This window comes from Acomys russatus, chromosome X (genome assembly GCF_903995435.1).
Source record: "Acomys russatus chromosome X, mAcoRus1.1, whole genome shotgun sequence".
NCBI lineage: Eukaryota > Metazoa > Chordata > Mammalia > Rodentia > Muridae > Acomys > Acomys russatus.
The window spans coordinates 1,743,637-1,767,473 of NC_067169.1; the positions used below are offsets into that span (position 1 = coordinate 1,743,637).

At 38.0% G+C, this 23,837-nt stretch overlaps 1 protein-coding gene and 1 non-coding gene across 7 annotated transcripts in view; both read right to left on the minus strand.

Annotated features, from left to right (window-relative positions):
• Positions 1–23,837, minus strand: part of Map7d2 (MAP7 domain containing 2) — a 79,128-nt gene that overhangs the window by 20,974 nt on the left and 34,317 nt on the right. For 2 of the 6 annotated variants that reach the window (XM_051141153.1, XM_051141152.1), the window contains exons 4-8: positions 16,099–16,210; positions 15,204–15,302; positions 12,981–13,091; positions 4,893–5,023; positions 2,550–2,674 (exon numbers count right to left, since the gene is read on the minus strand). In XM_051141153.1, the coding sequence (XP_050997110.1) occupies positions 2,550–2,674; positions 4,893–5,023; positions 12,981–13,091; positions 15,204–15,302; positions 16,099–16,210 (578 nt within the window). Of the gene's footprint in view, positions 1–2,549; positions 2,675–4,892; positions 5,024–12,980; positions 13,092–15,203; positions 15,303–16,098; positions 16,484–23,837 lie in introns of those variants that run through there. The other 4 variants (XM_051141157.1, XM_051141156.1, XM_051141155.1 and 1 more) reach the window with 3 other exon arrangements.
• LOC127186131 (U6 spliceosomal RNA) lies at positions 894–1,000 on the minus strand. Its single transcript, XR_007830360.1, has one exon. It is a non-coding gene; the product is annotated as a U6 spliceosomal RNA (small nuclear RNA).

Sequence of the window (23,837 nt, forward strand, 5' to 3'; positions counted from 1 at the left end):
TACATGTGGGCAAAACACCCCACAAGTGAATGAAAATTATAAAATAATTTTGAAAATTGTTTAAAAAATAAACAAGAGCCATATCACTAGTCTGCACAGATAAAATGTTAAAAATAAATGGAGTTTACTTAATGTATGGCACCATTTTTAATATCAAGTTTCCTTTTGTCTTTCTTCAATATTTAACATATGAAGTTTATAAAATATGTTAAGCTATAAACAATGAAACAATAAATGTCCACACATCTACCATATAATCCAGAAGAAAGGAACTATCATTATGCTAAAAATTCCTGTGTGACCCTTCCTTGTTTGAACCCCTCCTTTCCTCAGTCAAAGAGATCAGTATCATGCTAAATTTTATGTCTACCATGTTCTTATTTACATAGAAACTCATTTTACCATATATGTTTCTGAAGAACATTGTTTACATAGTACATCTGGGAACTAAAAATAAATGGAATTATTGACATTCTTCCATAACTTGCTTCTCCCATTCACTATGACATTCCTGAGATCCACTCATGTGGTTGTGGGCAGTTGTGACCAATGTTTTTTATTACTGTATAGTCTGGCTGGATTTTCTTAATTAATTTATGCTTGCTGCACATGAGTTTCCCATGATTCTCCTGACTGGTCCATACCCACTAATTTTCACCCAATGGGAACCTATCTTTCTTAGTGTTTTAGTTTTATTTAACTGGGGGAGCAGGGTTTCAATATGTAGCCTATGCTGGCTCAGGCTGGCCTAGAATTTATGTGATCTTTCTGCCTTAGCTTCCCAAATGCTATAGTCTGGCTTTTCTGAACATTTTAAAACCAAGAAACTTTAGAGTTCTTAACTCTTTAACCAAAGTTAAGCATTCTTGTTTTGTTTTCTTTGCTTATTTTTTTAAAATATGGAATGCTTCACGAATTTACGTGTCATCCTTATGCAGGGGTCATGCTAATCTTCTCTGTATCATTCCAATTTTAGTATATGTGCTGCCAAATCGAGCACTTTATTTGCTTATTTTTATGTTAATCACTCTTAATAGGAAGTTTTAAAGTCTGAAATGCTCCATATTCCAAAGCTTTTTTGAGCATCATGCCACTCCTCAAAAAGCTTTAGCTTTCAAATAGTCAGATCAAGGATGCGTAAACAATAAAGTCTATGCAAACATACATCCCCAAGCCTAAATGTGAGGCATCCAGATAGTCCTAATGAACTAAGACAGACATATACTGAGCACCTGTTGTACAAGAAAAAATAAAGACAACCCCCAGCCTGAAAGCAGTTTTGAAGAAGACCACTAACTGAACATAAAATGCTGATATAATGCAAATGAGCTTCAGATTAGCAAAGCTCTAATTGAGGCCTGCTCCCTCACTTCATACAGGTCTCCACTCAAATGCTATATTGAGGGACATATGCTCAAAGTACATTATATACTTTCATGAAGATGATCTTATGTAGCTCTGGTAAACTTCTGGGTAAACTGAGCATGGTGGCAGACAATGTAATCCCAGCTACTGAAGAGTTTGAATTAGGAGGATTATGACTCAAGGTTCTCCTGGGTTTAAAGACACCTGTATCAACTAATGACAACAAAAACCTCTAAAAGACCAAAAAAAGTTTCTATGCTTCCATATTAAAATCACATTGTTCCTTCTCTTATAATATCTTATGTCTTAATATCTCAAACTAATAAATTTCCACAACACTTCTAGACTAAGTTGTTATTGAATCACCCTTTTTATTTATTATTACTGTGTGTACACATGATGGGCAAATATGTGCAATGGTACAATGTGTAGTTGTCAGGGGACAACTTTTTCTACTTTTTTTTTTTTTTTTTTTTACTTTTTCTACTTTTAAGTGGGTTTTAAATATGAAACTTTTGTGGCAAGTACCTTTAGAAACTAAAGCATCTCACTGATCCTTCATTGAATCACTCTTGTCCATTACTGTTTGTAAAATCTTTTAGTAACTTAGGACAGTGATCATGAATCTGTTTTTTGTTTATATTGTCCCTGTTAAGTTTATCTATACCTAATAAAATTACGTGTTTTATTTGAAAATGGTGTTATGGGTGGTAACATATACCTATTATCCCAACACTGTAGAAGCAGAGGCAGAAAAATCAGTTCAAGGCCATCCTTAGTTACATGAGACTATCTCCAAAACAAAATTGCTATTCATCAATAACAGGAGATGGTAAGTAGGTGCCCACATACAATACAATTACTTCAATAAAAATCTAGACATGGTTCATCAAAAGAGAAAGGATAATTCCAGAGGGAATAATGAAGAGAAAAAACGGAACTGAAGGCCCTGAAGACAAAGTGCTTAACATTATCATACAAAGCAACAAACTTATAAATGGTCCATCATTTATCCAGAAGATACATATGCATGTAGACATAAACCTCAAAGGTGGGCATTTGTCCTGCTCACCCCTTCTTGTTGGTCATGCTTTTGGCAGAGCAGAAGCCACAATGTTGAATGGAACTAAACTAAGCTAAACTGACTATAACCATCAGAGTTCTGGCAAAGATGATGTGCTTACTTGGACTTCACAGGAGAAGATGACCTCTTAGGAATGTCTTCAGGAGGCTCACATCTTCTCAGTGGGGACCCAATACCCCCGGAAGAAACAGAAGATGTCACTCGTCCCTTCTTCACTTTCTCCATCTGTTGGGAACAAAGAATATGATGGCTGCAGCCCATTACTGGTATTACTTCTACAATTTGAAAAACTACCCCATATAGGAGTGATACCATATTCTTACAGAGGTATCAATTAATATTAAGGCCTAATGCTTCACGTGACATGAATCTTTGTAGAGATTTGTGATACCATGAGATCACTACATTTAGGTAATCAAGTTGGAACAATAATTTTGTGTCTCAACATGGAGATCATCTGCCCTGCATTTTGTTGTCTTACCAAGAGGTAACACCATATTGTGGCCATAAACATATAGGAACTGGAAAGAGTACAAAAACATATACTTCTAGCTCAGAGGCCTCTGGGCCCTGTGTCTGAAGTGCATGGTGTTTTCAGCAATAAGGACTTACGTTCCACCTTTGGGGGAAAGCCAAGGCAAACAGCAATAGCCTATAATGTTTCGGGAGTCTCTTAGACAACCCTGGTTAACAACTCAAAAGGTTTTCTCATACTTGGTTATATACTTAGGAATGAATATGAATCTATACATGACACAGACACACACACACACACACACACACACACACACACACATTTGCTTATATACACATACATATATATATATATACATATATGTTTGCAATAACAATTAATGTAAAAAAGAAGCCATTAATTTGAAAGAGAGCAAGAAGTATATAAGAGGGTTTGGAGGGAAGAAATGATGTAATTATAATCTCAAAAATAAAGTAATTTAAAACATTAAACCCAAACAAAAAATATATACTTATTACAAAACCTTTACCAAAGAAGGTGGTTTTAATATCTAAGATACTGAGTTGTAAACTCTGAGGCATACATGGTATAATATAGAGGGCAAAACATATATTTCTCTCTGTTTTTTCCTTTACCTCTCTTGGCAGAAGGAAATGGGCATCACTGACTAGCCTATAAAAAGAGCTTCACCCTCTTTCCTTAATTTGCCTTTCAGTAACAAGTCCTCATTTGGTCCCCACAAATGGCAATGTTCTTCCACAAATAATCCATCTTACAGAAAATCTAAGAGTCCAAAATACTAGCTCTTAGAGCAACCATGAATTTTCATGAAACACTTCACAAAGTGTTCAACAGAGCCGAACATTTAGGATAAGTGGTAGAATACTTATGTAAGTTCCTGGATTTGATCTCCAAGACTTTAAATAATAAACATAATAAATAATGAACAAAACTAAAAAGTTCAATGGTAATATAGTAGTTTTAACAATTTTTTATGTATCAACAATTGATACATAATCAACGCAATCCAAGAGACATTATCAGAGGGAAACTGTTAATGTCTTTAACCCCCCAACTTGTGAGTTAAGCCTTATAAAGATTATTAAAAGCAAGTCACTAAGACCTATATTTATAGGAGGGGACCTGGGCTCCACCTGTTGAAGGAATCAATATATATATTTGATAATGTCTCTTGGATTGTTTGCTCCATTTTGTACTCACAAGCAGGCTTGTAGAAAGGCTTACAGTGAGGAGCTGAGGCTGTCCATCCTTCAGTAGCCCTGTAATGGATGTCTCCCAAGAAGCCCAGTCAGGCCTTCAGATGGCATAGCCATGGCCAGCATTCTGACTAAATCCTCATGAAAGAGTTTGTACCAAAACTACCAAGCTCTCAGTTAACTGCCCTCAATTTCAGACCCAAGGAACTTATGAATAAAGACATTTGTTTTTATTTAATCTGCCAAAGTTTAGAGTACTTTGCTATGCAGCAAATGATAACACAAACAATATAACATATAATTTATAAATAAATACATAGAATTGTGGGTACCTGCTCAATAGTCATTTTACCATTAGTGTCCATATGACATTAAAAAACATTCAAAGGCTATTATGAGTGAAGGTTGACCTAGAACCTCAGTTTGGGTTGTATACAGAGGCAAGACTCCTAGAAGCAGAAAGCCTTGAAGAAGCAGAGAGGACCCCTGCAACATTCCTTCTGACTCATGTCCTCTGGAAGAAAGGCTCTTTGTCACAACAATATCATTAGGTATCTGATACAAGGTATTAAGATTTAGGGGGATGCAAAATGTTTCATAATTTCCCCAAGTTTGGTAAAAACTTAAACCAACTGTGTCCTTTGAACAGTTCCTGCAGATTTGAAAGAGAGAAAGACCTCAGGTCAATGGTAGAAACAATCACACTGTTAGACAAACTACAGTACAGAAAAGAGTGAGAGAGGGCACTTACTGGTGAAGGCTCTGCTCCTGCCACAGCTCCCTTCCCAGTATCGCCTATGCCAGATATAGGTGCAGCTTTCTTTCTCTCAGTGGCCCGGGTTGGAGAGGACTTGTATGAAGACTTAAGAGGGCTGCCAAGTGCTACATGAGAACAGGAATGGGATACTAGAAAGTTACAGTATAATACCCAGAAAGTGCAGGAAACACAGATGGAAAAGGCAGGAGAAGCAGGGGTTGAAAAGAACTTATTTCTTTAAAAACGTACTGTTTAAGCCACATTTCTGAAATATTATACTTTTTATACTATATACAGAGTAGATCTCATCTTAAGAAAGACTTCCAAGATTCAAATAGCAAGTTCATTTGAGTGGTTAACGCACTTTAGAGCTAAGCAAACTTTGTGTTGCCCTCTGATAGCTCAATTTTATTATGCAGGAAAACAGAACTGACTGCTGTCCTTCCATGTCTCTAACAAAGTTGATCTTTGGCCAGTATCTAGGAGCTTAGATTTTAGGAAGGTTCATGTCATTTACTGGTGAGTGCTAAAGAAAAAAAACTGTTTATACAAATAATATATTCTAAATATGTGAAGTCCAGGTATTTGCTTGGTATGGGGTGCCTACATGACTAGTCCCTAGTAAAAACCCAGGACACTAAATCTTTAGAGAGCTTCTTCCGTAAGCAACATTTTATATGAGTTGTTATATGAAGCTTATCCTGTATGACTCTCATAGGCCATCCTTGGAAACTTACACCTGGTTTTCTCTGTACTTCTCATGCACTCTTCTCTTTGCTGACTTGGTTGTATATCTTGCTACGGTAATAAATCATAGCATGAGCTATGAGTCCTCTGAGTTCTACTAATAAATCACCAAACCCTGTGTTCTTGGGGCCCTCAGAAACTATTGACATCAGAGGTGGGGATTACTACAATAACTCCAATGCACAAAATAAAGAAAAAATGTTTGGCAATGGAGAAAGGAGTGAACCTGTGCTGCTTGTCTGGCTAAGACGTTGTTGGCCATGGTATGAAACAGCTAAGATGTTCTCTGTTGTAAGAGGTGAAAGCTGCCTACAGAATTTGAAGATACGACTGCAACTCCAAGAGTGTTGCCTCAGGGGATTCCTTGGCTACTTTTGGCATGCTATGGGTCCTAGAAACCGACAAGAAGAACATCATGATGAGCGGATCTGGACCCAGGGAGGTCTGCTCAAACTACTGTACCAACCAAGGACAAACATGCAGTAAACATTGAACCCCTATTCAGATCTAGCCAATGGACGGGACATTCTTCATAGTTGTATGGAGAGCGGGGACTGACTCTGACATGAACTCTGGTGCCCCATATTTGACTACTTCCCCTTGGTGGGGAGGCCTGGTGGCACTCAGAGAAAAAATAAGGAGGCTACCAAGATGAGACTTGATAGCCTATGACCATATAGTGAGGGAGGAGGTCCCCTTCTGTCACAGACCTAGGGGAGGGAATAGAGTGAAAGAGGGAGGGAGGGGGAGAGAGAGAGAGGGAGGGAGGGAGGGAGGAACAGGAGGATACAACTGAGGGAATAACAATTGAGATGTAATCTGAATAAATTAAAAATTTTAAACTGAAAAAAAAAAAGAATCACAATCAGGGAGTGGTTTTCGTTTTCTCCTTCAATGGAAATGGAAGGGGCACTTTTTCTTGGTTTTGCCATTAGTGGGTAGGTTGGAACTGGAACTAAGTGCTGAAACCAGAACAAGTTTCAAACTGAGTTTTGGGTTTTGTTTTGTTTTTGCTTTTTTTAACTATGATTTTTGTCTAAAAATAAGAGGCTGTGAAGAAACTTTCAGAGAGATATACATTGGAGTTTTCAATTCAACCAGAGACTCCTATTTTGGTCTCTAAACTGTGAAACATACTGAATACTGCAGGACCACCTGGGTTATATATAAATGTTCACAGGACAGGGCCTCTAATGGTGCCATCCAAAAATATCCAAGTTGTTCTTCAGTGCTATAATTCTGATGTAGAGCCTATATACGCTCTTTGCAAAAGCTACAGCCTGAAAAAGGCTGTCTAAGTGCCATATTCTGTTTGATTTTTAAAAGTAGCTGTGGTTTATAACAATGCACTTATGGCCCGATTGTACTTACTTTACTGTATCTTGGTATATATACCTAAGATAAGTTCTTTGAAAATTTAGAATTTGATTCTGAATAATATCTAAACATGATATCTTTCTAATTAAGCTGAATTTTAAAATTCTCTATTTTCTTCTCCTCTTCCTCCCTTACCCATAAAGATGCTCTGTCTTTTTTAAAAAGAAGTTTGTGCAAATATAGTGGATAACTGAGAAATCAACTTTTGATTATTGAGTAGAAGACAAAGCAAAACAAAACTCAGCTTCTAGTGGCACTGAGGACACTGTCACAAAGATATTTGTGATCTTGTTTCCCAGCATTGCTCTTTGAAGTTCCCTTCTTTTAGAGGAAACTTCCCATAATTAATGTCTTTGTAGGCTGCTGTGGCCACAGATTTCTGGGTCTAGACTGCACATGACAGTATGACTGAGGTAGCTGTGATGGGCCAATTTTGGTATAGTTCCCATACACAACATTCATATACTATTCACACTCATCCGGCAGATAAACCAGTGTCAGCAACAGAAGGGGGCTTTGGGACTGATAGCCTCAGGCAGTCTGTCTGGAATCACAGACTAAAATGAATTACTCTCTCGCTCTATTAAGTACCTTGGGGCACAGTGAGAGAAACTACAGTGGGAATTCATATGGGGGAATGTATCTCTTGATCAATGGATCTCCTGCTCCAAGTGGCCTGAAGGTCTCAGCCTCTTGTTTTCCATAGGGACTCCTGAGCCCTCAAGAAGGGCACTTCTTGTATATGCCTGTAACATCTTAACATTGCCTCAGACATGAAGGTGGTTTGGCAAGCTTCAACTTACTGGACAGAGATGTGCTGGGACCAGGTGAAAAGACTTCAGAAGGAACAAGGAAGCACCATGGCTACCTAAGACAAACATTCTAAGGTGGGTCTCTGAACAATGTCTGGGAATCTAAGACTTTGTCAAGGTTCCCACCATTAGCTGGTGAGTGGATGATTCATGGCAAAACAATTTGAATATCTACTTTCATTTCAATAGTACAGAATCTTGATACATATTGGGCAAGGAGTTCACATGGTCAGATGCCTGTAAAAAGCCAGCATCAGATATCTAAAAACTTTCCTGGTTGGCAGTTCATTCTTGTCTGAACTCACTTCAGGGAATGCATTCTGAGTAAGTTAACTGGAAAGACTCTGGAAGCTTGTGCCTTGTCTTTCCTACACTTTGTTCCTCATTTCTTTCCCCTTTGTGGATTTTGTTGTATATCCTCTCATCATAATAAATAAAAGAGTAGAGTATACCTGTATGCTGAATTTTCTGAGCAAATCATTAAAACTGGGCATAATCTGAGGGATCCCTGAAACATTTCTCCTCCTCAAAATGAGGATACTTCCTATTGGTTAAGAAATTAGGGTTATTGATGAGGTAAAATCAACACATCATATAATCTCCTCTTTTAAATGTCCAGTTCAGTGATTTTTAATATATTCAAAATCATAACCACCATCATAACTCCAATTCCAAATCTTTTTAAGGCTTCCAAATGAAACTTTTTTATCCATTAAGCAGTCATTAACCTTTCTTCCTTTGCCTCCATGTGAAACATTAATCAATTTTCTGTATCTCTGGATTTGCCCATTTCAGACATTTTATATAAGCAGAATCATATAATTCATGGCATTTTTGACTGCCTTCTTTATTTTTTTATTGAAAAATAAAATCATTCATATTACATCTCATTTGCTATCCCATCCCATGCATCCTCCCATTCCTCCCTCCCCTCCCACTTTCACCCCATTCCCCTTCCCTATGACTATGACTGATGGGGACCTCCTCCCCTTAAATATGATGCTAGGGTATCAAGTTTCTTCTTGGTAATCTGCTATCCTTCCTCCGAGTGCCATTGGGCCTCCTCATCAAGGGGACATGGCCAAATATGGGGAACCAGAGTTCGTGTGAAAGTGACTGCCTTCTTTTACTGAGAATAGTTTCAAACTTCATCTACTGAATATCACCTATCAGCATTCCTTTCTTATTTAAAGCTAAACAATACTATACTTTATAGGTATACTTCATTTTGCTTATTCCTTCAAGTTGTTTCCACTTGTGACTACTGTGAATAATGCTGCTAAGAACATTTACCTTTGAAATGCTTTTAATTTCTCTGGCTCGATATCTAAGAGTAGAACTGCCAAATTACATCATAACTACTTAAGAGGTTTTATAGCTAGATATAGTAACACATACTGGCAATCTCAATAATTTGGAAGATAGAAGCAAAAGGATCAGGAGGTCAAGGCCAGCTTAAGCTATGGTAGTGAATTTGAGACTATCCTTGACTAAACTAGATCTTTCCCCCCCTAAAATAACAAGAACAGATCCTATGTAACTTGATTTAATTTTCACTGAATACACTGTATCTTGGAAATGGAGACCAGACTCAACCTTATATGGATACTATGCTGCTCAGCTACAAATTGAAGAGAATGTTTGTCTTCCTAAATACTGACATCATGTTCTAATCTTATTTGGTAAAGGAAGGCCACCTATGGTCTGGTCCAGTGTTTCTCAGACTTTAACATGTAGGTTAGGGAGGACCTTAGAGCTGGCCTTTCTACAAAAGTTCTCACTACTGGTCCATGGATCATGTTTTGAACTAGCAAGGCTTTAGATATTTGTTGAGCTCTTATGCTGTACCAACCACTGTGTTATTCTATTTACACTATGATCTCATTTAATCCTTATTATAATTAAACATTAAAATTTTGAGATATTGTCTGGCTATGTTGCCCAAACTGGCCTCAAACTCATGATCTTCCTACTTAGGCCTCCTAAGTAGCTGGCATTATAAGCATTCACCACCATTTTTGGCTTTCATTGCATTATATATGAACAATAATGAATGGTAGAGCCAGCAGTGATACTTTGGGGAGGAAGAAAGATCTACTATATGAAAATTTATCCCAGTTATCTCCTAAGAAAAGTCTACTAACCTCCATAGCTCATCAAGTTGATTTTCCACCTGATTCACATGCTACCGATGATAAAATAATTTACTCACCTATACATTATTCATCTTTAAAGCAGCAATAACAAAATAATGTCAGGCAGAAAATGCTATTAACCAATGAAAGCATTTCATACAGCCAGCAAATGAGAAACAAAATGTAAACAAACAAACAAATCAGTAATTAATCCAAGGCTGATCAAAATAGTTTCAGGCACGTTTTTGTTTTGTTTTTAACTTCACAGCTTGTTCTCTTTTACCTCAGTCACTGGCCTGCTCAGAGAATATGTATGTATTTCTGCTTCTGGCTAAAGAAGTCTGTGTATGTATCAGCAGTCTTGAAACAAGAAAAGTTTCCATGGAACTAAGGTGCATGCAATGAGCTGAGGGATGGAATTAAAAATTTTAAAAAGCAGAATTAAAATAAAAGAAAATAATGTTTAAAGAAGATAGTGAATGATGGCATTTAACATTTTGGTGGCAGGACAAACGTGGAAAAACTAATCCTAAGAAAGAATAGCTTTGGAGTTCCCCAATAAAATCAAACAAATAAAGCATCACTTAAGAGTTTAGGAGAAACTGGGCATGGTGGCCCATACCTTTAATCCCAGCACTCAGGGAGGCAGAGGCAGGCGGATCTCTGTGAGTTCAAGGCCAGCCTGGTCTACAAAGTGAGTCCAGGACAGTCAAACTGTCTCCAAAACCCAAACCAAACAACAACAACAACAAACAAACAAAAAGAGTCTAGGAGAGTTCATTCATTCTCTTATGGCATCTGAATTAATTCAACACACTATAACAAGTGACCTGAGCTAAGTACACACCTATAAACACAGCATTTGGGGACTGAAGCATGAGAATCCTGAGTTTGATGCTAACATGAGCTACACAGTAAGAACCTGTCTCAAAAATAAAAACAAAACAAAAACAAAAACAAGCACAGTGACCAGTATTAGATGAAGAGAATTAACCCTGCTTCCAAAATTTATATGGACTTCCTTACTCACTAAGTACATCTAGTACTAGAAAAAGAAAGGTCATACCTACAAAAACAAAACAAAACAAAAAAACCCTCATTTTAGGCTTTCTTGGAGGCCTGTTCATTTCTGAAGAGGAAACAGAGGGGAAGTGGATCTAGGGAAGAGGGGAGGTGGGGAAGGTTGGAGGAATGTGGGGAGGGGGAAAACTGTGGTTTAGATCTACTGGGTAAGAGAAGAATCTATTTTCAATAAAAATAAAAAATTTAAAAATATATTTTAAAACACAGATTTAAAAAAACTGAAAAGTACCATCCCATAACAGTATAAAAATAAATGATTTCCTAGCTTAAAAAAAATTTAAAGAACAAAATTACACACAAAGCACAAAAATAAAACCCATCAATTATTGGCTTTAATGAAAGACTAGGTAGAATTCATGATCCAAAATTCAATGTCTACTAGATGTGATGATTTATACCTAACACCTGAGAGTAAATGTAGTAATATTAGGAATTCAAGGCCAGTCTGGATTATAGAATGAGAACCTGCCTCAAAAAGAAAAGTCCAAACAACAAACACTCAAAAAATGAAAAGAAAAAATAAAATCTGACACTAAAATGTTTTGGTTTGGGGATAAAATATATAGATATACTGTTTGGATGTCTACTTAGTAAATGACATAGAGATTAAAAATTTTCTATTTAGAACACACACACAAGCATATAATTCAGATTTCAACCATGATAGGGCATGTTTATATTTGCATTTTCATCAATGCAAAAAATGAATTTAAGATCAACCTGTATCAACATGAATTAACGAAAATACGGAATATGTTCCCTAAGTAAGTAGCCATAGAGTTAAAAGTGTTAAGTATTTTCTCTTCAAACTCTTCCTCCCTTCTATGTTTCTAGTGGTTACCCATAAATGGGCAATCAGAAATCAGCAGCTTTATGACACATGTGGACTCTGCTACATACATCTCATACCTCTGTGATGGAGAGATAAAGTCAATGGCAATGAATGACAATAAGGAAAAGGAAGGACAGCAGGTTACCAAGAAGAGACTTGATACCCTATGAGCATATACAGGGGGAGGAAGTCCCCCTCAGTCACAGTCATAGGGGAGGGGAGTAGGGGAAAGTGGGAGGGAGGGAGGAATGGGAGGATACAAGGGATAGGATAACCATTGAGATGTAACAAGAATAAATTAATAAAAACATTAAAAAAAAAGGAAGGCCTATCAGCCTCTTCCAAGTCACAAACCTCCTCCTCCTCACCTTTTGGTGATGACCTCACAACCTCAATAGTCTTCTAGTATCTGACTTTCCTTCATCAGTGCTTTAGATTATGCATGTTATACAAGAACCCTGTCTTTATTAATCTATGTACAATAAAAGAAAAAAATTCAGGCCTCCAATGACTCTTCTGACCCTCCATTAGAACACAGATGCTGTTACTCAGGTTCTGAAAGTAGTATATGTCCCTCTATATATACTGTCTCCCAAAACAAAATACTGCCTAAAAAAAGTCATTGATCCTTTTCCTTTTGGAAAAAGCAACCTCTTACTATTTCTGTACTTTTGTTTTCATTTATAAAACAGGCAGGCCTACAAACCACGAATGGCTTCAAAGTCCCAATTTTTTTTCCATGTTATCAAGTCCTCCAGATAATTCTAACTAATCAATTCTCATCTGGCTAATCAAAAAAAAAAAAAAAAAAAAAAAAAAAAATCCCGTAACTGACCCAGAAGGTACTTTAAAAAACCTCCATGCTCTGTGGAATAAGTTCTTGTAGATTAGGAGGATATCAATTTCTATTGCTCAATTATAACCTTTCCTTATGGAAAAATACCACTTTCCAAATTCCTGTTAGCCAGACCCTAGAGGTTAGGACAGTGGTGAGATTTACAGAAGGCTTGAAAGGAGGCTTTCACAAAGGGCAATGTTAAGAAGCTCACACCAGAAAGAAGCAAACAGGAGAGACAAGGTCTACCCATTCACTTGCCTCGGTCTGGGGAATAAGATATTGCCACGGTGGATGAAGACAAGCGTTTATTCATAGGAGGCTCCGTCTGCTTTGGCAAATTCATGGTTGATGTTGAAAGTTTGTCACATGCTGCAGAGAAATGCATTAAAGACATTGATTTTCATATCACTGTAGCCTGTGAAATCATATCTCAGTGTCCTTCCTGTCCTCATCCACATACATCAAGTGGTGTTCCACTGCAGCACAGCACACTGCTTCCATTTTCTTAACCTGGAAATGTCCAGGCTACAGCAGCCACTGGTTTGCAATTTCTTCCCTGTGCCCTTCTCTTTAATTTAAACTTTCAAACTCACTCAGCTACTCAGCTTAAAACATGCTAATCCCACCTAATGTTTTACGTCTGGAAACTTTAAAATATATCCACATCAAACAAAAATAGAACTAACCTAGACTCAGGGACAATTGTTCTCAGAAATATCCAACACCTTGACTAAAACTATGTGCTGAAACAGAACTTTTCCTGAAGGTTATTTGAGGCTCAGGTTGAAAAAGTAATATAATTTGTAATGCAAGGAGCTGTATTTAAAGTAGCACTAACTTTAGCAATTGCAGATTTTCTTCCTACCTTTAAGAGATAAAATCAAAACAGCTCTTCTGTAAATACTTTAACAGTATAGTAAGAATTTAAACATAGAGCCTCCATTTGGTGTATTGGCTTCTAAATTAAATAATTACAGTCAACAGAAAAGTACTGACATTGCCCTGTGAAGCTATGTCAGAACCTGAGGCAAAAGTAAAACTATGCATGCACTGCTGTCAAGGAAGCTAACACCTAATATTTTCAAATTTTAACTCATGTTTTTAAATGAGAGAATCCCTCATATCTGACAATTTCTGCTGACCAAGTGACAGTCTTAATTCATTTTAGTTAAGCTAAAATCAAAGTATAACACATTTTAAATGAGGATATACAAAATACTTATACTTGAAATAAAGTCTTGAATCTTACATTCCCACTTTTCAATTTTTAATTACTTTAACTTTCTGGAAAAGCAGCCACCACAAATGATAAAACCACATATGTAACTATACATAATTTCCTTTTTTTCCCTCCCGTGCTCTGATATGGCTTGGCATAGCACTAGTATCTAGAAATTCAATATCGGGTTAGGGATGTTGCTTGGTGGTAGACTGCTTGCTTTGCTTAGCATAGGTTCCCTGGGAAACCGGAGAGGGGAAAAGAGGGGAAGTGGGGGGCAATTCATTATTTTGTTTAAGACGGACTGTTCTGTGGTTTAATTTTTTATAAATACATCATTAAAATATTATTTCTTCTTGATATTTTTGGCATTCCCATAGATTGTATGTCTGAGTAACTCACACCACCTTGTTACTAGTTTTTCTATGGGAGAAGAACAAGCCTCAATCCAGAAAACAAAATCTGTGCTACTTAGTACTACCCAAAAGGATATTCTGTGTCAAAGGAATGGCAGAAACAAAAGATATTTATTTCTACTATTAAAATGCCTCTCTATATTGCTGGAAAGTATCACATCCATTCTACATTCTCATTTTCATTTTACCAGTCAAATGTACAGCATTTCTAAAGTCATTATTAAATGAGAACAAAGTTTTGCTAGTTCTATTCTTAACCTAAGCCATAAGAATTTCATGTGTATATTTTCCATATACTGTATCTTACAGGAAGAGAGATGCAATCCAGCACAAAGCCAAGTTATCTGATTATGTGGATTCTTCCTGTTGATACTAATAAATTCCCTACCACTGCTTCTCAAACACTTCTCCAGAAATCCATTACATTAACTAAGCCCAAGTATTCTTCTGTTCAGAAACCCATGTGATTTCTGTTTTTTCACCAGAAGTAATGAAAGTGCTTTACTACTTGATACCTAAAACAAGATGACTGAGATTGTTAAATGTCTAAATGCACAAAAGGAAAATATTGATGAGATTTTATAAAGGCAGGAGTTAGTGATTGAGGATGAAATGTCTCTAGGACACTAAGATATAAGGCATGCAGCTCTGTGATGACAAAGGAACAAAAACATATGGACATATTGTTCACAGCTGTAGGGAAAAAGTCATGAGAAGTCTAAGAAATCAATTGTGAAAATGATTTCACATTTGAGTGGTTTCACAATTGAGACATACACAGTGATGGAGAAGGGTGATCAGAACAGTTATCACAGAACACTATGGCATAGTGATGCTCGGGTATACCGTTGGTGGACTCGGCAGCAGCTGTAGTGGTCCCTGTGTCCGAAGGGAGGGTGCTGGCTGCTAAAGTTAGAGGAAGGGGTGGGGTATTTTCTGATTCACCTACACAGGAAAAAAAATCAGAGCAAAGAGAGGTAAAAGAAAAAGTCCCAATTTGTTGTTGCATTTTAGTTTTTAATAAAGAAATCAGAAAAGTAATAAATGAGTTATTGCCTTTTCAAAAGAAAAAAAAAGTGTGTTCACTGCCAAATGGTTAAAAGCACAAGATGGCAAAGTCAAGAGACAGTAATTTAAGAAAGAGGTAATACACAACTCCTGTGTAATACTGAGGTCAATTAAACATACTATGACATTGAAAAGAAGGAAAAGTCATCCTGATAGCAGAAATAACTCATAAATTAGGCCTTTGGAAATTTAAAGGTGATTATGAATTAGATAATAAAATAAGTAAGCTGCTTTAAAAAAAAAATCAAAAGAGAAAAAAAAAAAAAAAACACACACACACACACACACAATGAAGGAAAACGCCCAGCCCTTCTTAAGAGAGTAACTGTTATGCCTTTTCCAGTCACATCTAGAGCTATGACTGTGCCTCCTGCCATTTCCCTTTCCTGAGATTATTTTTGGATCTGTGTGTGCTCAGACCAGCTACCAGGCTCTGCGTTTATTTTTGTTTGCTCTTTCCGAAAACTCAGTATTCATGCTGCAAGTATCTGATAGCAAGAATTACAACTCCCATTTATGAGAAATGTATACACATACATAGGAAGCAGTTTAAGCATCGGGAAAGGTGCCTATAAAGCTGTGCACAGGATCTTCCAATGCTGCAGACATCCAGTCATGGCTGTGATCTCCCTCCCATAGGGGCCCTGCAATGCAGAGATAGCAGTAGACTCACCATCACGTCCTCCAGGCCCTGAGGCCGGTGATCCTGCCCATGAGCACTTCTTCTTCAGCTCTAGCTGCTGTGTACGCTCCAGAGACCGGCGCATCATTGCTTCCAGGCGTTCCTGCTCAATTTACGGAATGCAAAATGCATAGAATATTAACAGAAACAGTATCAACTACTCTGCCGCATTGCACTGCTGCCTTAGTGCTCAGGGAAGAGTCACCAAATGGGGCTTCTTGTGCTCAGCATCCCAAACCCAGGCATATGTGCTCTCTTCACCACACCAGTGCCTTTTGGTGGGGTGGGAGAGTAAACAATACAGCTAAACTGGTGCTGGCTCTCCAACCAGGGACTGTGAACACTGTGTCCTGTCCTGTCTCCTCCCCTCTGCTCCCTGGGGAGAAGCTGTTGCTATGCCAGCTTGATTTGCTTATGAATAATGCTCAATAAGCATTAACTCTTTCAAGCCTGTCTCGAGTCTGGTTAAGAGAACTGAAATTTGGTCCCAGTACCAAATATATCCTTTCTAATTTAAATCATAAACTATTCCTGATTTGAGGAAATTTAAAGTATAATTTGAATTTTTCACCATTGTATATAGCTTTTGAGGACAGCACTTAACTTTAAAACCTATTTTGTAAAGCCCCATTTTCATCTTTGAAATCCATTTCTACATTGTAATAATTTTCTGCTCATCTTGCTCTTAAGATAATACTACATAGTCCACAATTTGAGAAGGGCACTGAAACTTCTGGCTATAAAATAAAATGCTCATGCCTTGCCAGTTACATGTAAGTGTGCAGGTAGAGGTGAGTGGGTGGCAGGGACTAAGTAATTTTTAACTAGAAAATAAAGTCACCAGGTTTCTCTTGTAAATCAGGACTTATAAGATTACCTATATTTACCAAAGTGTCCTTGAAATTGAAGTGAAGGTGTTCTTACTCTGCCTCAATGACAATGCAAATACCAGCTCCTCTCCTTACCTCTACTGGAGAAGCCTGGTCACTACATTGCAGTGTTCTAGGGCTAGACTAACCCTATTGTATTGTACAAGTGTGTAGCTTGGATATTTGGTGGCTTAATAAAAGCAAACAAGAAAAATTAATTTAGAACAGTAAAACTGAGTAATCATGCTCTAGTTTAGAGTCAGGCACTTTCCAGTCATGAGTGTACATTTCTTGGATGTCCCATCCTGATGCTCTTGTGCCATTAAGTTTTGCTGATCAATACTGGTGGTCTTCCAGATAAAAGTTGGAATTAGGAGGGAATAGAATTTTACCACTGGATGAGCAAATTATGGCTACCTGAGACTTAGACTAAATAGTATTATATTACATGAATTTAAACAAAAGTATTTAACTAACAGCCTAATTTGTTTTAAACACTTTATCCTATAATAAATTTAATTCAAGATGCAGAAGGACCTCAGATAGTGAAACTCACACACAGTGTCACAGTAAGAACAAAGACCATTGAAGCCAGCATTATCACTAAGCAGCTTTCTAGGAGGCAGAATTATAAAGTACTGCTTGCTTTCATAAAGCCAGACATACCCCTGGAAAATTTAGGGGAAAAACCCAGCTTCAGAAAATCTATTCATGCTAACCACCCTCAATTTCTCGAGCCACTCCAGATTATAATACTGGAGGTTTATTTCTTTGGACTTTGAGTAGACTTGTGATACAGTTTTTAGCCCTCTGACTATTTTACATTTCTGAGCTTCAATTTCTCCACCTATAAAATGAAGATAATATTACTTACATCACCATGTGATACAAGGTTAATGACTAGATCTAGTACCTGAGGTGGTTGAGTCTTTTTATCAGTGCTAAATCAGTCTGAATTTGAAATTAAAGCTTTAAAATGAAATCCATTGTTTTATGACAACTAAAACTAGAATTAGTATGTACAAGCACATACACACATGCATACATATATACATACATAGTCAAGAAAAGTACTTTAGTACAGAATGATCCAGACACTGTTACCTGGTGGTCAGAGGAGGTAGGAGAAGAGGGAGGAGGAAGAGGGAGAGGAAGAGAAGGGGTTTATTCTTATGTGTTCATGGATGGTATTCAAGCCTTCATAGGTCCACAGCAGGATTCTTCACAGGAGGTCTCCTCTGTACAAACAGATTTCTATATCCAGCCAGGGCCCTCTAAGAGTGGCCAGCCTTCAGCTGAGTCAAATTTTTGTTTAGGTAAATTCAGAAATTTCTTCTTTTGCACCCAGTTTGAGTTTTACTAGCTTACTAAGCAATAACAACAATATGAGAAGTTTAGATGTGTCAACCCAACTTAAAGAGGTGAAGCTACTTTTTGAAAGAAGCTTTTGTTAGTTATTTGTTTAGCACAAGAAAGGAAAGTTGATCTTTCTCCAAACTCCACCTTCCAGGGCAATTATTCAAGAAGCTACATTGAATGAAGATTAGATGAAAATACGGAATTGTCCAGTAAGACTTGAGGTAACAAGAACGTGTTCTAGTATCTCATTTCTGAAGGTATGTGGCATATGGAATGCTATAGGAAGTCACTTAGAGGTGACTTCTACCAAGAATATTAGTTTGTTCAAGGACAAGGTCTCAAATGGATAATGGACATGGCTTCCACTACAAGAAAACTGGTGTTGCTGGTACCCCAATTCTCAAGGCCTCTAAGAGTCAGGGTATTGGATTTGCCTTAAAGAAAAAGAAATGTTATTCCAGATGACCTGGTCTTGATGCAACTAAATCATTGTTTTGCTTCAAGATAATTTTTTATTTGGTTCTGGCCATTCTTAGACCCCCTAATGTGGTACTAAGGGATACTGAGACCACCCACTTCTGTGTTGGGACACATAAGGTTAGAAACAACATCATCATGGACATCAAAGGAATATCATGCAAGGAAGACATGCAAGAGAGATAGGAGCTGACAGACCTCTTATGATCTTCAAAATATCAGACCCAGAAAGTTAAGACTCCTGTAACACTTCCCCATAGGCTAGAGAAGCAAAATGCCCTATGGCAGATGACTCAAAATGTCCACTGACATGTTTTCTTGGTTGATAAGAGAGAGAACATGACTGAAAGAACTTAAATTTGGTACTGAGGGAAAAATTAAGGTTCTATAGCCATGTGTTGACTACTCAACAGACCTCACTGAGCTGTTCAAGAACCAGAGTTGACCACAGAAGGCTTCCTTTGGAGAACTCCCACAGTGCAGAGCAATCCTACTTAGATCACTCATGAAAACATTAAGTCTTTACATCAGCAGTATACTAACCCTGATGTGGTTAACAGGTTACCCTATGTGTGGGAAGTCCCTAAGCTACACCTGAGTCTTCTTGAAACCTCAGCGTGGGAGCAGGTGACAAAGGCAAGTTTCTGCTTCCTTGGGTTGCTACACAACCTTAGAAAACCCAGTTCATAGCATAGATCTAACTTGCCAAAGCTATGACATGTTGTTCCTAGGAAGAAGAGAAAAGCAATTTCAGGTTTTGTTCATGCTGACAAGGGGTTAGATCATAGTCTCTACTATGTTAGGGATAAAAGAAAGCACAGAGCTAGGAAACATCCAGAAGTTAAACTACTAAAAATTAAGATGTATCAGAACCAACCATTTAACATAATATCCCCTCATCAACAAGGAGTTTGAGACTGACTACATTAAATGTCTCCAACACTAATGTTCTATAAAAGAAAACTATGCACAGAAATTGCCTCTAAAGTGGACCCTTGTGACACTGCAGGATATGCTGAAGCACGAGAAACATCTAATGTGACATTTCATAGTGTCCTGGAAGTAGTTACAAGCTTTCCATTGATTCAGCAATCTAGCAGGATGTCAAGAATTAAAATAGGAAGGCCAGGGAGAAAGGATACAAACTCTAAGTTATCAAGGAATGGAGGATGGGAAGAAAATAGGCAAGTCCAGTGACTCATGAATAACATACAGGCTAAGAATTGATAAATCTATCTTAAATTATCAAAATACCTTCTCATAAACTGGCTTCCCCTACCACTATTGAGGATTGAACCTAGGGACACACATGTGTTAGGAAAGTGTTCTATCATTGAGATATACCTCCAACCCTCTTATTAAACTATTTACTTGAGATAGAGTCTCACTAAGTTGCTCAGGCTATCCTTGAACTTGCTTTATAGCCAAAGCATCCCCTGAACGTTTGCTCTTCCTGTCTTAGACTCCTAAGTAGCTAGGATTACAGACCACCAAGCCTATGCAAATTTTGTTTAGTTTTCTTTTTTGGATTTTTATTCAGAATATATTTTCTTATGTTTTATTGATACATGGTCTTATATAGCCTGGGTTAGTCTCAAAGTATCTATGAAACCAAGAATAAACTTGACTTCTGAACCTTCAACCTCTATTTCGATGTAGCTTATTTTTTTAAATAGTGCATAGACTGTTCTGCGTCTTCTAGAACTCTATTTTGACTTTGCCTTCACCAAAACCAAAGTCAGCTGAAATAACTGGAGTCTCACATTTCTAATGATTACTCTGTACTTGGTGCTTGCTGGGCACTTTTATAGGTCATCTACTTCAGTCCCAGTACCTTTGGTTCTGAGGAAACAGAGTTGAGAGGGGGTTATATGATTTGCTCTAGCTAGCAGTTGCTTAGTGATAGGAATGAGGTATAGGCAGAGCAGACTTAGACCTCTATCTGCTAACAAAAACAAATCATAAGTAGGTGCCACTTTACAGGCAAAGGTGGGTCTCAGTCCATGGTCAATGTTCATATGTCCTCTTTTAAATTATAAAAAAGAGAAAGTGGGCTCTGACTAGGGAAGCAGGTAGCTTGATTAGAGATCTACACAGCTCCCTCAGCTCATCTACATCCAATCCTTCCCTGCTCCCACCTCCAATAGACCACACAGATAGTTCCTCCTAGCCTCCTTCCTCTTACTTGTTAGTTTTATCCCAGCCCCAAACTTCAGCAGGCAACCTGGGAACCCACAAACCACTCTCACCAGGTAAACAAGTACAGTGCTAACTGCAGATCTTCGCCTCTTCCTCCATTCCTCCAAGTCCAATCCCCAAGTCTCATTTCCAGCTCTGCAGCAGATCTGCTGTGGCTTCTCCTTGTTCTCTACCCCCCTCCCAGTGAACTAAACAGATCCTGATGGAACACACTGCTCATCCCCACTTTTAAGTATCAGCTCCCAATATCCAGCAACACCTTTTACTTAGATACTCCCAATGGCTACATCTAATAGGATGCCAGAAGAATTTCCTACCAGGTAACGCACAGCCACCACTCTCTCCTAAAAGCCAGAGAGGCTAACAGAAACCAAGGTACAAAATAACTACCGAACAAAGACAAGACCAGATAGCAGCACCTAGAATTATAATTTCTCCAATCCTAAGCGTCTATATTCACCAATATTATAATAATGATAAATATGCCACATTGCAACTTATCTGCTGTAAGGACGTTTATTTGGGAGGAGAGGAGTTAGGGCCTGGAGAAGGGGTAGAGGATGCTTGACCATGTAGACAGGCAAGCAGACAGATGGGAACAGAGCCATGAGGGCAGAGAAAGACAGAATGACAGAGGGTAAGGAGGGAGGGAAGGAGAGGGAGAGGGATGGAGAAAGACACGCATACACAGAGAGGGGGGTGGAGAGAGAGATAGAGAATAGCTAAAACAATCTCGAATAATAAAAGAACTATTAGAGAAATTACCACCCTTAATTTCAAGTCGTACTATGAAGTTATAGCAAAAAACAAACCAACAAATCAACAGGGTATCGGCACAAAAACAAACAGGTTGATCAACAGAATTAAATTGGAGAACCAGATAAATCCACATACCCACAAATGCCTGATTTATGATAAAGAAGCCAGAGATACACACTGGACAAAAGACTGTATCTTCAACAAATAGTGCTAGTCAAACTGGATGTCTGCATGTAGAAGAATGCAAATAGATCCATACTTATCACCCCGCACAAACTCAAGTCTAAGGGAATCAATGACCTCAACCACAACCCAAATACACTGAACCTGACAAAAGAGAAATTGGGGAATAGCCTTGAACTCAGTGGTACAAGAGGACATTGGAACAGAACACAACAATTAATAAATGGGACCTAATGAAACCGAAAAGCATGTCAATGACAGCATTCAGACAAAGTGACAGCCTACAGAATGTGAAAGCATTTTTACCAATTACATATCCAACAGAGGGCTCATATCCAAAACATATAAAGAACTCAAAAAACTAGATATAAAACAAAACAAAACTAACCCACTTAAAAAATGAAGTGCAAACTGGGTATGGTGGCACATGCCTTTAATTCCAGCACTCAGGGAGGCAGAGGCAGATGGATTGCTGTAAGTTTGAGGCCAGCCTGGTCTACAAAGTGAGTTCAGTACCTCCAATGCAGAGAAACCCTGTCTCAAACAAACAAAAAACGAAGTGCAGATCTAAACAGAATTTTCAATAGTGGAATCTCCAATGGCCAAGAAATACTTAAAGAAATGCTCCACATCCTTAGCCACCAGGGAAATGAAAATTAAAACTACTTTGAGATTCCATCTTTCACCTATCAGAATGGCTAAGATCAATAACACAAGTGATAGCTCATGCTGAAAATGATATGGAGCAAGTGGAACACTCATCCATTACTGGTAAGAGTGGAAAATTGTACAGACATTATAAAAATCAATATGGCAGTACTTCAGAAAGTTGGGAATTGATCTACCTCAAGAGCCACTCTTGGGTATGTACCCAGAGGACACTACATCCTACCATAAGGGCACTTGCTCAACCGTATTCATTGCTGCTCTATTCATAATAGCCAGAAACTAAAGACAACTTAGATGTGCCTCAACAGAAGAATGGATAAAGAAAATGTGGTACATTCACACAATGGAGTATTACTCAGCAGTTAAAAAAATAGTTCACAGGTAAATGTATAGAACTTGAAAAAAATCATCCTGGGTGAGGTATTCCAGATCCAGAAAGACAAATATGGTATATATTCACTTACATGTGGATAATGGTGGTTAACTCAATGGTAACCAAGCTACAATCTGTAGAACCACAGAGGTTAGGTGCAGAGTATGTGACTAGGGGATGCAGGTAGATCTCATTAGAAATGGGAAAAAGTTATGGATAGATGGGTGGGCTAGAATGGAAGGATCAAGTAAGGAGAGAAAGGGGATAGGGTATGAGAGAGGGAATATAAGGAGAGACAGCTATAATTAAGGGGAATTCTGGAGGTAGTATGGAAACCTAACACACTAAAAGCTTCCTAAAATATATGCATATATGAAGGTGATTTAGGGTTGTTGTTTTTTTTCGAGACAAGGTTTCTCTGTGTAGTCCTGGCTGTCCTGGACTCACTTTGTAGACCAGGCTGGCCTCAAACTCATAGCAATCCACCTGCCTCTGCCTCCTGGGTGCTGGGATTAAAGGTGTGCACCACCATGCCCGGCCTTAGGAAGGTAATTTAAATGAAATCACCAAATAACGGGTGAGACAGAGTCCCATCTGGCTATCTCTCATCACCAAATGAAGCTTCCAGGTAGGTTACATATAATTGAGTTGTTGGCCAAAAGGGTCCCATGGGAAATCTCCAAATAATCCAAGCTGTTGCTAAGACAAATTTGCTCTCCACAAACTTACAGCAAGGCCCCATTGCTGAAGAAAATGCCTACACAAGTCACTGAATATTGGAGAAGTTGATGTGGTGCCTACATAGAGTCCTCACCCCTATGTTCTTGGTACAGGAAGGTACT